This window comes from Nannospalax galili, unplaced genomic scaffold (assembly GCF_000622305.1).
Source record: "Nannospalax galili isolate Female #2095 unplaced genomic scaffold, S.galili_v1.0 scaffold87, whole genome shotgun sequence".
Lineage (NCBI taxonomy): Eukaryota > Metazoa > Chordata > Mammalia > Rodentia > Spalacidae > Nannospalax > Nannospalax galili.
The window spans coordinates 3,316,433-3,331,406 of record NW_008360320.1 but is presented as its reverse complement, the minus strand read 5'-3'; the positions used below and the strand labels follow the sequence as shown (position 1 = coordinate 3,331,406).

Genomic DNA, 14,974 nt, shown 5'->3' with positions numbered 1-14,974 from the left:
TTGGCCTCAGAGTTAGCCTTTCCCTTTTGATGAAAGTGAATACTCAATGCTCTATCAAAAGAATCATACTTCAGGGCTCCAATTATAACTCAGTTGGGCCCTGAGTTTGAGTCCTCATGCAGCATAAAACCTGTTGTGGTAGCACATGCCTGTAATCCCAGCACTTGGGAGGTAGAGACAGAAGGATCAGAAGCTCAAGACTTGACTGCATAGCAAATTCAAGACTAATCTGGGATATATGAGATCATGTCTTAAAAAGGGGGAAAAGGGCTGGGAGGGTCACTTTTGTAATCCCATTGTTCAGGAGACAGAGGCAGGTGGATCTCTGAGTTGGAGGCCAGCCTGGTCTACATAGGGAGTTCCAGATCAGCTGGGGTTACAGGGTGACCCTGTCTCAAAAAACAAAACAAAGAAAAAGAGGGGGGCAGTGTATATCAAAAACTAAATTTTGTAGAAATAAACCTACTAAAATTTGAGATACTCTTAAGAAAAAACTGGAATTTTTTTTCTTTTTTTTTCCCTTAATTATCACACTGATTGATATTGATTAGATTTGTGCTCATGGTTTCTCTAGGTTTTTCACACATTAGACACAAATAATAGCATTGGGGGGTTTTCTTAGACACAAATTTTCAAGCAAATCTAAGCTTTATCAGTCTTTTGGAATTTCTTCTGTTTTCCATAATTGCTCAGTAATTACTCAGTGTGGCAGAAATGATACCACTGAAAACGTTCTGCTCTGTTCTGTAGTTTTCTTAATGTCTGGGTGAACAAAGCCTATGATAAGACAGTTGACAAAAACCCTGCTTTTATAAAGACAGCTATTATCCAATTGGGAACAGGGCAAACAAAACAGCAGCGAAATGTGGCAGTTCCCTTTGCACATACGAGTGCCATCTACTTTTTTCTTAAGAATAAAGCTTCTAGGCCTTCACACAGGTGGCTAAGCATGGCATAGTAGGGTCTCCTTAAAAGCAGTGGTAACGATTGTGGAAGTATTGTCAGAGGACCATGACAAGGTCCTGTTGTTAGAACCAAGGATTGAAAGACACCAAGGGGCTCTCTGTCTTTATTCATGGATCGATCTCTTTGTTTTTCCTTTTTGGAGACTGACACAGCATCAGATCCCAGGGCAAAGGATGATGTTTGTGGTTAACCTAGTATTTATTAAGTTGGTAGAGAAAGACAATCTGGGGCAAGCTGCTGTCATTCTGGGAGACTACTTCAATGAAGTCATTCTTGTATGCTTCTGTTACCAAGTGCTGTGAACTATTGTAAATTTCTTATATTCTTCTTAGATCCCTTTTCCCACTGTGGTGCTGGAGATTGATCCCAGGACCTCATGGATGCTGAGCCGCTTTCTTTATATCTTAAAATTGTCTCTGTCACAGTAAGCAGTTTAGTGCTTCTAGTTTTACTATTCCTCATAACTGTGGTTTGTTTCTTTTGGATCCTTCCCTACCCCCCAACCCTTTGAGACAAGGTCTTTACATGTATCCCAGGCTTTTCTGGAACTTGCTTTGTAGCTCAGATTGGCCTTAGCCTGGGATTATAGGTTTGCACCACCTGACTTTCTTTTGCTGGCTCTTTTTTCTCATCCAACCCTTTTAAACATGAAGGTTTCTTGAAATATACTAATATTCTTATCCTATCCAGTTTAGAGTAATATGTCATCTCACTGCGATTTGTGTGGATATAATAAACCTTGTACCTTTGTCCTCGACTTCTTTCAGAAGCTTCAGGATTTCCCCCCTCTTCTGATACTACCTCTCAGCATTCCCACCATTATGGTCCACAGACCTCTTAAACTCACCCTTCCAAAACTGAATGTACTGTCTTACCATGGTGATCCTATATATCTTTTCAGTGACTCTCAAGCTCAAGTAATGTGTTTTTTTTTTTTTATCTCTTTTTGAATCCCTAAATTTCAATATTATCAAATTCTTTTTATTTAATATTAAAAAATATTTTTTCAGCCATGACAACTAGTTGGAGTGACTGACCTTAGACCATACCTTAATACAGAAGAGGAGATAAAATGTTTGGTGGAGGGGGCGGGAGGGCGCTAAGGTATTGAGACAGGGTTTCCCTGTAGCCCCACCTGGCCTGGAACTCACAAAATGGACCAGGCTGGCCTTGATCCCATAGAGATCTACCTACCTTTGCCTCCCGAGTGCTAGGATTAAAGGCATGCACCACCATGCCCAGCAATACGGTCATTTTTTAATCACTTGACAAAATTGAAAATGGATGGTAATTTAGATAAAAACTATAAAGGTAACAATAGACAAGTCTAGGTCTGAAGGGTATGTAGGTGTTCTTTGAAATGTTTTACTCTTGCAAGGTTTTTTTGTACATTTGTAAATGAAAAGTTTTTTTTTTTTTTTTTAGTCACAAGCTTACTTTAACATTCTCTTTCATCGACTTTCAGTAGGAATGCTCTGCTAAAACACTTTCTAGTTTTCTTCTTTTTACCTTATTATTTATTTATTTAGTTAGTTCAAACTGGCTTGAAATCACTATGTAGTTAAGGATGAACTTGAATTTGTGATCCTCCTGCCTTATTTCGGAGTGCTGGATTGCTGGCATGTGCCACCATGCCCAAGTTTAAAAAATAAACATTTTCTGAATTTTACTTTTTAATGCCTTCAATACTTTCATTTATAAAGCTTTATTATCTCCTTAAAGTAACACCCTATTTTACATATTTATTAACACTAGTCTCTGCTATCACACATTCCATCATAGAAAGACTGGTTTAACTTTCTATTTTCTACCATTCTTACTCAGAACAGAGCATCTCTAATGCCATGGGAGAAATAAGAGACCATCATCCATGAGTTCATCGTTTTCCTTCCTTCCTACTTACAGACCTTTTAGCATCTTACAAAAGGCATAATCTTAAACGCTTGTATAACTACATATTTCTTGAACATTTCATTTTTAATTGTCTTTTCTCTTATTTCTTCAGTCTTGTCTTTTCTGCCCAAAAAGTTGTCAAAGGAGCTTTACTTCTAAGAGTAGCTTTCCTTTAATCTAATTTTTCTCAATAAACTACCACCCTGTCCTTTTTTGTCATATTTAAATTTTTAAAAGATTAGAAATACTTATTCCTGTATTTACCTTTTACTTACAAACCACTAAATTAGACTCATTAAGATTTCTAATAGCCTTCAAATTGTCATCCAGGAACCTCTTTTCAACCTGTATTCTCCTCATTATCCCTGTAGTTTATTAGGTGATGCTCACCACACTTCATTTTTTCCTTCCTTCATTTCCTTCTCCATTGACATTCTCTATCTTGTATTAATACTCTCTTTGGTGTCTGTTCTCAGTGCTTATTTTATTTTAAGCTACCAGCAGCTTCTGGCTGCTTCTTAGATTCTGTCTCTACCTGCTAAGCTCCAGACAGTGTTTCTTGTGGACCCTTTCTGACATAGGAAGTATTTGAAATCAACCATTTTCAGATGCCCTGCTCATCCTGCAGGTCTGCTTTTCCTTCTTAGATACAGGTATTATCTTCTGTTCATTGACCAACATTGCATTTAAGTTGGCTTCTTTATAATCATCCACAGCTAAATATGCATAAAACGAAACTAGTATTTTTATTCTAAAGTGTCATATTTGTTGTTTTTCACCTCTTTTTAAAAATATTTTATTATTTTAATTTTATGTATATGAGTGTATTGCCTGCATGTATGTGAGTGCACCTGTGTCATGCAATGCCGCGGAGGTCAGAAGAGGGCTTCAGATTCCCCTGGAACTGGAGTTAAGGACTGTTCATAGCCGCCACGTGGGTGCTGGGACTCGAACTCGAGTCTTCTGCAAGAGCTGCCAGTGCTCTTAACCACTGATCCATCTCTCCAGCCCCATCATCTCTCATTTTTATTGTCTTATCTGAACCACTGCTGTTCTGCCAACAACTGTTTTATTAAAAATTTGTCTTTTTAAAGGAAAAAAAAATTCTGTTTTTTGTCTTTTTTTAACTTTATTTTTGGTCTTTTTTTGAAACAGGGTCTACCTGTAGCCCCAGCCAGTCTAGAACCTGCAATGTAGACCAGGCTGGCCTTGAATTCACAGAGATTCGCCTGCCTCTGCCTCCTAAGTGCTGGTAGTAAAGGCATGCGCCACCACGCCTGGTTTTCTTGTTTTTTTTAAGTTCATATTTTACCTGACTCTGGGCACACTGAACTCTGATGGTCCCCCATTCAACTGTGCCCTTTCATGTCATTGCTCCCTCTGCCTGGAATGCCAAGTCTGCATTTCTAACTGTGGTTTTAGTAAGCATGTAGTCTGAATTCCAGTGTGAGTATTTTTAGTAAACATTCCACAGTCACTTAAACTTCATCATCTTCACTGCCTGAAAAGATAATTTCACATGAGTTTATACCCTGCTTCTTCACTCAGCCAAAATCTATATTTTAGAGTCCAGTTCTATTTTTCCAGAACCAGATTCCTGCCAGAATCTTCAAGATGAGGGATGTAGAAGGGAACCTGGAGCTATGAGGTATTCCTGGAAAGGAGCCTAACTCTCTACAGTTAAAAAGTGCTTTCTTTCTTTGTTTTTAAGACTGGGTCTCACTATGTGGATTCAGCTGGCCTGGAACTCACTCTGTAAACCAGGCTGGCCTTAAACTCACAGAGAGCTATCTATCTGTGATCTACCAAGGGTTGGGATTAAAGACTTGTGTCACCATACCTGGCTAGATCTTTTTCAAGAAAGATATATTGATATAAATGGCTATTTTGTTTATATATTATTTTCTTAGGCTACCAAAAAATACAGTTTTGAAGCAGTCACACTGTGCTGTGATATGTTTGTGCATGTACATTATTATGTAAAGTTAATGAAAGATTTAATTTTTAAATAACTTGAACTTAATGTTTTGTTATCTTACTCAGATTTTACTTCCTTTTTTAAAAAAAAAAAAAAACAGAGGGTCATATCTCTTGCTGCAGAGGACGTTGGTTTCAGCTTGTCTGCAGTCTTAACAGTATGCAGTTGGGAAAATTTTTTTTTCCTGAATGAAAACTAGTGAAGGAATGAGCTATGCAAATCCTTTAGAAGTAGTTATCTCAAGCATAGAGATAAGTGGAATAGTATGTTTTTGTGTTTGGTTGATTGATTCATTTTGTTTGGGGTTTTTAAAAAATACTTTATTTTATGTGTATGAGTGTGTTACCTTCAAATATGTAAGTGCACCTTGTACGTGCAGTGTCCATAGAGGCCAGAAAAGAGTGTCAGATACCCTGGAACTGGAGTTACAGATGGTTGTGAGCCATTGTATACTTGGCTAGAAGCAGAACCCAGGTCCTTGAGACAGGGTCTCATGGAGCCCAAGCTAGCTTGGAGCTCCTGATCTTTATGCCTTATCCTCCCAATTGCTGGAATTGCGAGTGTATGCCACCATGCCTTCTGTGAATTTTAATGATTAGCGTCACTTCCATATGAGCAAGAAAATTACTTATCATTAGGCTCAGAATTTGAGTATCCCTTATTTTTATTTGGGCATATGTCCCCTGAAAAATGATGCATTGTTCATGTTTGAGTGCTTTTTTAGGAACAGGAGGACTTGGTAATTCTAGCAAATCTTCGTTACTATAGTTTGAAGACCATTTCTTCTTTTTGGACCTTTGGTAAACATAATGATTTTCCCCTAATACATGTAGAATACTCAACATATAACAGCGTATATTTCTACTTATTTGAAGACTGATGTTTTTTCCCTCATATTGACTTTCCATAATTTTGTGGCACTGTGTATATTAGGAATCATTTGATAAATAAAATATTTCCAGAGTTCCCTGCGTTATGCCGTGTCACAGCTTCACTGTGTCAACTGTAACAGTAGTTACTTGTTCCTAGTGTGAACAGTTGAACACTTAGCCCTTTTTAGTTATGTAAATGCTTATAGTTTTTTGGAAACTATGAGATTTGAAAGAAGAAAAGTAAAAAAACGGAGGCTATTACAGAGTCACAGAATGCAAGCTTTCTCAGATAAAGTTTCCTTATGCTGCTTGTATTTTATTGTACCAATATTCTGTTCTAAAGATCTCACATCCTCTTTTGCTGAGTTTGTATTTGTTTTGCCTTTATTTCCATTTTGAAAGTTTCTTAGATAGTGAATTTATCTTCATTTTCCCCCCTTATTTTCTTCACAGTCTGTGAACTAATGATGACCTGATAATGTTTAATTAATATTTCAGGTATAGCTTGTGTATTCAAAATATATTGAAATTACTAGGACATAGGTTTTGTCTATTAGCAACTAACTTGTCCTTGTCATAGCGCTAATAACAGTCTAGAAGAAAAGGACAAACAGTAAGATAATTTTTGCCTATCTCCAGACTCTCAAGTAATCAAGCAGCTCAGAGCCATCTGAGAAATCATACATTTAGCACAAATCTTTTTGCCAATTCAGTACTGGCTCTACTGCTTTTTAATGGGTAAAGTACATACTAAGTACAGACTTTAAAAAAAAAAAAAAAAAAAAAAAAAGGTAGAAAAAGCCCAGCAGAGTGGTGCATACCTGTAATCTGAACACCGAGGAGGCTGAGGCAGAATTGTGAACCTGGAATATGGAGCAGAACTCTGCCTCAAAATGTAAACAAATGAAAGAAGTAGTGTTTTGAATTTATAATTTTTTTTAAAAAACATGACTGACATTGGAAACATCAGGATATTTATCTGTAAATTGTATGTTAAATTATTTATTGCAATATAGAGTACTTAAAAACAAGACAAGAAGACATTGCAAGCTGGAGTGAAGAGCAGCGGAAAGGGAAAGCTGAGTGCAAGAGATTTCATCCTCTGGTACAGCATGAAGGATCAGTGAAAGTCGTGGCTAGACAATGCACTGTTGTGTCAGAAGCTCACTGCCCATTCTGCTGTTGGTTGGAAAGAGTCCTTGTTCTCTTTCTTGTTCTGATACATAAGTTTTTGATTTAGTTAGCAAGGATTAAAAACTATCAGAAACACAATGATCAACAGCTGAAGCACATGCAGTATTACAGCATTGTTTTTCCTGGCCTCCAGAACATATAAGAGCTGCCAGTGATGCTGTCAGCATGAAGGACCATTTTATGAGCTCCCAAAAATTCTGTTCTGGATTACTGGTATAGGCAAGTAGATGAGCGCTCACATAGCATGCATAAGGTCTTGGGTTTGATCTACTACATACACACTCTCCCCCACACACATGCAAAAACAAAACAAATCATACAGAAAGCTCAATTCTTGTTCTAGCCCTGTTCTTACAGACTTCAGGAATGTGTATCAACATTCCAGAGAACTAGCAGTTTGATGGCACCTATTTAAAGCTACTGTTTAGAGGGCTGGAGAGATGGTACAGCAGGTAAAAGCACTAGCTACCATTCAGTCCCCAGAACTCATATGAAAAGTTGGGTACAGCAGTTCACATTTGTAATCCCAGCACTCCCTATGGTGAAATGGCAGGAGACTTGACTAGAAACTCACCTGCCAGCTAGTCTGGAGTATGCAGTACAACAGCAAAAACAAAAGGGACCCTACCTTAACAAATGGAAGGGGAGAACTAATTCCCACAAACAGTCCTTTGGCCATACACATGAACTGTGGCATGTATACAAACACACACACGCACACACACATGTACAAATTATATAATTTAAAAAGCAGCTTTAAGGGAAAAAGCTGGGCATGGTGGTATACACCTTTATTCCAAGCAGAAGCAGAGGCAGGTGGATCTCTGTGAGATCAATGCCAGCCTGGTCACACAGCAAGTTCCAGGCCAGCTAGGGCTGCAGGGAGACCCTGTCTCAAAACCAACTGAATCAGTCATGTTTAGAATTATTAGTTCTTTTGATTTATTCTCATGTTTCAGTCTATGGCCGTTCAATTTAAATTACCTAGTTTTTTGTATACTCAAGCTATCTCCACTGAGATGTTGGGTAACCAAAGAATGACCATTGATTCTTTTATTTTATTAAATTGACATATAAACTAGCATTCATGAGATGAATTATTCACGTATACTCTCTCTTTGGTAAAACTACCTAGTGCAACCAAATTATAATAAACCAACTAGCCTACCCAAGATGTCACCACTATAGACTTGCAGTCCAATGATCAGTGCATTTATTCTATAAAGTTGTAGCAACACAAGAACTCAGATTATGGGAAATTTGTTTGGTGAGCCATGTCTTTTTCAAATAATTATTTATAACATAAAGATCCATGCATAATTTTAGTGAAAATTTCTCTTTGTGTTTAAGTTCTAGAAAAATATGTCTTAAATTGTGTCTCAACTTGTTCTGAAAAGTGAGCCTTCTCTAACATGACTTGGGAGGAAATCACTTCAGTGAAACTTTCCAGCTTTGAGATGACAAATTTCTAATTTAGGTTTCATTGTTAATAGTTATGTTAAGCCCATATTGCATCCTGCTAAAAAGCTAAGTGATTTATATGGTCTCCTCAAGGAGCAAGGAACTGTAGATGGTTAAACCATTTTTTATAAATTTTGAGTCAGCATTATGTTGGCTGAATTCATAAAGGAGAAATAAACCCTGTAACACCTTTATCAGAGCTCTTAGGGGAAGCATCTGTCACAGAGATAACTGTATTGAATGGGGGAGTGGTGAAAATAAGGATTCTTTAGCATTTCACCTACCTGAGTAGTGGCATTGCTTTCATATATAATTCTTATGAGGGAGTCAAAATTGCATAATGTTAAAATTTGTCCTTTTGTTTATCCTTTCCAAAATAGTCATAGTGAGTTACATTATATTTTGGAGGCCGATAAAAAAGAAACAAGTATCTTCTGGTTTGTATTGAAAATCAAACAGATAGATGGTAATAGACTTGAAAACTAGTGAACTGCAAATGTGCAGAATCATTTGCTGTCAAAGTGTGATGCACACAGAAGGCCACAACTGGCCAAAATGCAGAGAATAAGAAACTGCAGCGTGTATGTCCCTGGATAGGACTCCTAATTAAATCTCACTCATGGGGCTGGGGAGATGGCTCAGCGGTTAAGAGCACTGACTGCTCTTGCAGAGGACCTGGATTCAGTTCCCAGCACCCACATGGCAACTACAAACCATTCTTAACTCCAGTTCCAGGGGAATCTGAAGCCCTCTTCTGACCTCTGTGGCATTGCATGACACAGGTGCACTCACATACATGCAGGCAGTACACTCATACACATAAAATAAAAATAATAAAATATAACTCTCACTCACCCATGGCTCAACCATAGTGTGGAAGAGGGGCTGAAAGATTGTAAGAACCGGGGTTGGTGTATCATCATAAGGAAACAGAGTCTTCCAGGCCTCTAGGATCTTGCTCATATGAACTTAGAGCAATGGTTTCAGCATGCTCGAGACCTCTGCAAACTCAATCAGACAAAAACCCAGCATAGAACTGGGGAAATGGGCAGCAGGCCCCAACCTTAGCTGAAGAATGAGACTTGATCTTCTTTAAGGGTGTGGCTCTAGATAGACTGACCAAGATTCAGTGGATGAACTTGCACTGAGTGGCATCTGGGTACACAAGTTTGACCGGATAGGCCTTAAGATATATGACAGAATTCATGAAATCCAGTGTGTGTGTTGGAGGAATATGGATTGGGGGGATTAAGATGTTTTGTATGAAATGCACAAAAATTCAATAAAAATAAATAGAAATTTTGAAAGATTCTGGGTGTCTTCTAGTATTTATATAAAACTTACCTATTTTAGTCTTTCCAACTATCATTCATCCAACTTTATTAAAAATGTGTGTGTGTGTGTGTGTGTGTGTGTGTGTTCATGTTCATGTGTATGTATGTGGAGCCCAGAGGTTGAATGCCTGGTGTCTTCATCAGTCACTCTCCACCTTATTTCTTTGAGACAAGTTGGTTTCTTACTCAACCTGAAGCTTGCTGATTTGGCTAGACTTGGCTAACCAGCAAGCTACAAGGGTCCTCTTGTCTCTGCTTCTCCCAGCACTGGGATTATAGGCACACACTACCATGCTCACCTTTTATATGTGGGTACTGAGGATTGAACTCAGGTCCTCATGCTTTGATGGCAAGGACTTTAATGTACTAATTTATGAGTCCTTTGTTAGTAGAATTATATCTTCACCTGCCATCATAATATCTTAATCTTAACTATTTAAATGGATCACATTTTTTTTTCCCTATATAGTTTAACCTTGATTTCTTTCTCAGACATTGCAGTTGATGACATCTTGTTTTCCATTTAGCTTGTAACACTTCAAGAAGCAAAACTGCTGCTAAATGAGGATGATTACCTTATTAAAGCTGTATATGACTACTGGGTGAGAAAACGTAAAAACTGCAGGGGGCCATCCCTCATCCCTCAGATTAAACAAGAGAAGAGAGATGGCTCCACCAACAATGATCCTTATGTTGCCTTTCGGAGAAGAACAGAGAAAATGCAGACTCGGAAGGTAATATGCATATTAGATTTAATTAAATGTAGCTTCGTATTTAATTTTAATAATTTGAGCACAGTGATACCAATTAACTGTTTTATAAATCTTACTCTTCAATTGCTTCTTTTGACCATATATTTGCAGTGTTTATTCTGATCATTATGCCTGCCCTAAAAATCTGATGATGCTAGGTTAGACTTCCAGTTGAAGTGATAACAGTTTTGTATTTTTTTTTCATGTGTTTTGCCCGCATATATGTAAGTGAACCCTGTGAGTTCAGTGCCCACAGAGGTCAGAAAAGGGCATTGAATTTTCTTCCCCCCTCCCTTATTTTCTTACTTGTCAGTTGTGTCAGATTTCAAATTGATGAACATGTCTCCATCAAAATTCCAGAAGAAGCGTGAAACCAGAATTGTAAGAGAAACGGGATTTCCTACTGTGGCATGACATGTATAGAGTAAGACAAAAATATTGTTTCCGAGGGATATTTACTGCCTCACGTTTCTCGTAATAGACAGGAAATGCTGCTCATGGTGGCATAGTAACATCAGAAGGGAACAGAAAGGAAGAATTGTAATTTGTGGCAAAGTGTTTTCTTTTGTTTCTTGTTTTTCCTAACATTGAAAGCTTATCTTTGTCAGCTGTTAGTGTAACAGCTGTGAATAACAGATGCCAGGGCTAGTGTATTTTAGGAGAAACTTTCCTACTGGTTAATAACTAGAAAGTCTTTATGAATGTGATTTTCCCTGTCATAAGAGGATAGATTCCCAGGAATATATGAATGTTATTAATGCAGGCCTAGTTTTCAGTGTAGCATTCTAGTTCTTAGCTAAGGAAATGTAAGATTCTATGATGATGTCACATCTTCATTAGAAAAGGCTAAAATGCTGTAAGTTTGTGACTACAGTGAAACTTTGCTTACATGTGAACTACTGGCTGTAAAGAAAGTTTTATCAGAGCCACTGGAAATCTTGAACTACCAGTTGATTTTTAAAAGCAATGTAATCAGTCAAGTTACATTGTAAAACATTAGTAATAAATATCTTTTCAAAGGAAAGTAATATTTTGCTTCTTTAAATGAATAGGCATGAAATACTTTTTCAATATTTATTGACATATAGATATTCTGAATGTAAAACCATGCTTTATTCCTTTTTTTTTTTAATACAGTGTATTTAGTGAGAATTTATAGTATCTGGCACTTAGGTTTAGGCATGCCACCGCTGCATGATCACCAATACAGATTTTTCCTGATATTGATTCTTACCCTTTCTCATGCTCTTTATTTTCATATTCCTCTGGAAAGTAGTACATTATCTTTTTCAATACTTCTTACTTTGTATTCCTCTGTTTTCAGCTGTAGGGCTAAAGAGACTATCCTTGTCATTATAGTATACTAGGACAAATGTTCATTGTATGTCAACATTAGAAAGATGAGAAGTTACTGCAGATACTTCCTAGGTGTTCTGGATGTAGACAAGCACTTGGGTGTGCAGAAATGAATACTGCTGATAAGAAAGGCTCAATTCCTTTTCCACTTGTACAAACTTAACACTTGCATAGCTTGTATAAGGCCAAATGAACTTTCGGAATATTTGTTTGGCTGTGTATAACTTAATTTTAATCCACTAAACAAAAATCTTGGACATTCTTAAGTACTTTAGAACATTTCAAACAAGATAATCTTAAAGCACTACCATATCTAAATGTATTGATTAGTAAGTTCTGAATCAGCATATGTATTTGATATGTTAATTATATAGATACAGTTTTAGTGCCTATGCCTTCTCTTTTCCCTCTGCATAGTCCAGAAAGGGAAACTCTAACAGTGGTGATTTTCAGTTTTGGTGGTTGTAACAGAGACTTGAGAATCATCTTTCATTACAAAAAAAACTGTAGTTGATTCTAAGTGACAGTAATTTGAGATTACTTCTCTAGGGATTTAATTGTAGGTACAGAGTTTAAGAAAGTAGACCGTAGGGCTGGAATCATGTCTTAGAGTGTGTGATGTTGCAGAGGACCCAAGTTTGGCTCCTTGCACATACTTGGTAGCTCACAATTGCCTGTAACTCCAGCTTCAGGGTGACTCAACACCACTCACTGGCCTGCATAGGCACCTGTACTCCAATGTGAGCATACACACACACAGATATGCACACATGCACATAATTAAAAATAAGACAAAAATACAGATGTGAAAAAAAAGTCTTCATCCTTATTTTTTCTAAGTGATGTATTTTGAGAATTACTAGTACCTGGTTTTTATGTTTAGGTATGCCACCACTGCATGGTCACCAATACAGATTTTTCCGAACACTGATTCTTACCCTTTCTCAACTCATAATTTTCATATTCCTCTGAAAGTAGTGTCCTATATTTTTCAATGCTCTTTGCCCAAGCAGAGACAGTTGTAAAAGGGGGGAAAACAATTAGAAACTAAAGAACAAGGCTATTTGAAGAGAATAGAAATGATATCAGTATGAGCTCTGTATTTTTAATGTTTATACAGCTAGAAATATAGATCTGCCTGTAAATTCATGTATTATACATTTATTTCTTATCTCTGTTCACAGAGAAACCTTAGATGTAGTGTTACCTAGTAGCAGTAAGCTTGCCTAACATGTAGATCTGGGTTCTAAATACTGCTTTCCATTCAGTGGAACCAGGATTCCTTAGGAAAATGGTTTGTTACAGGTTTGGGGCTTGAGAAATATAGATAAGTCCAAGATTCTGCAATCCAAGAAAGTAAGAATGTTGGAGCCATAGCAGTGCACAGGAGCCAACCTGAAGGGGGTTGGGAAGTTTAAGCATCCAGATAATGAGAGTAATGAATCATAACTTTCAACTAACCCTTGAGTCCATACAGATATAATGGGAGATTAAGAGAGAGAAACAGAAGGGAACACTTTGTAAAAAATTTTTAGTATGAAAAATGATGAGTTTCTCGTATGTCTTGACGTGTTGTCCTCCCTTATTCCTCCTGCTTCCTTACTGACAATCTTCCCTATATTTAATGTCATGTGTATTTCATTACACACACTCTGGATCTCTCTGTCCCCAATATAAATTCAATGCTGTGTGAATGCTTGACTTAAAATATTGTGCTTTATTAGTGATTTTGTAGTCTGATGAATGACATTTATGACAACTAGGCCTTCTTTTAGTTGAAGTGATGTTTTATGCTTACAATATATACAATAAATGCTTACTAGTTAGCAAGATTCTGAAAATCAGAAATACTGCCAGATTTCCATCATACCCTACAGCAAGGTGTTACTGCATTGAAGCATGATAGCCCCCTTTGTGAGCTGCTGGATATACCACTTCAAGTTTTCTGAGAAGTGTTGTCCTTGTTCTTGGTTATATTGTAGTCCAATGAACCTGCTAGCCTCTGCTTACAGATTTGGATGGGTAGATGGTTAGATACTCAATTTGGGCTATATTTTTGTTTAGGTAAGTTGGTAATGATTTTTTTTTTATCATTAAGAAAAATGTTGCTACAACACAAGGCCTTTATTTGTTTATATACTAAGTTTTGTTTCAGGTGGATTTTAAAAAATTGTTCACATTGAAATTATTCCTTCTATACCATTAGCCAGCAACATTTTTTTTTTCAGTTTATTTGAGAGATATTTGCTTGTACTTAAATTTTCAAAGTTAAACAGATGGATTCTTATGGAGTTGCTATTTGGATGGGAGTTTTAAAAAATAATTTTAAACTTGTAAGGTATATTGATATTTGGAAGAACTTGTTAAATAAAACTGGAAACATGGATAATTCCATTCTCTAAAATTGTTATTATTTCAATAGAATCGTAAGAATGACGAAGCCTCCTATGAGAAGATGTTGAAACTGAGACGGGAGTTTAGTAGAGCCATAACAATTTTGGAAATGATTAAGAGAAGAGAGAAAACAAAACGAGAATTATTGCACTTAACCTTAGAAGTTGTGGAAAAAAGGTAACATTGCTCCTGTTATGTACTAGTGACAGTTTTACCCAGGCTCTGTAACAGTTGATATCGATTTTCTATCAGAATTTTTTTTTTACTTTTTTAAAGATTTATAGTTGCTAGCTATTTTTGAAAATTAGATTGTTACAAATTTTTGTTTTATTTTGGGGGGATTTGGGTGTATGGAATTGATTTTCTAATAAGCATTCAAACAATTGACAAGAGTGTCTGAATTTTACTTACAAAGAACCTTAAGATTATCTTGCCTACTTGTCTGCATTAGTTTTTATTAAACAAAATTTGAAGAAAATAAATGCTTGGTTTTATTTTCTGTGTAGGAAGGCAAAATTTCTTATTTCTACTCTTTGGAATTTTATTTTCTGAAGTATTTTCCTGCATAATTAAATAGACTAAACTAAAATTCCATTAGATTTTATTGGAATTTTGATTCCTGAAGTAAGTGTTCTGAACAACATTGCCAGTACTTGATAATGTAAAACATATGAGGAGCTCAGGTTTTATATACCTTAGGCATTTTAAAGTTCTTTAGTTTGTTATATTTTTGGACCAAATCCCAAGTATGAAGTGTTTTGTTTCTGTAGATTT

The 14,974-nt window shown here is 36.6% G+C and overlaps 1 protein-coding gene across 2 annotated transcripts in view; it reads left to right on the top strand.

The window, feature by feature from the left end:
* Nucleotides 1-14,974, top strand: part of Epc2 (enhancer of polycomb homolog 2) — a 134,708-nt gene that overhangs the window by 96,535 nt on the left and 23,199 nt on the right. For both annotated transcript variants that reach the window (XM_008825169.2, XM_008825168.2), the window contains exons 4-5: nucleotides 10,226-10,432; nucleotides 14,229-14,377. In XM_008825169.2, coding sequence (XP_008823391.1) covers nucleotides 10,226-10,432; nucleotides 14,229-14,377 — 356 coding nt within the window. The remainder of the gene's footprint in view (nucleotides 1-10,225; nucleotides 10,433-14,228; nucleotides 14,378-14,974) is intronic.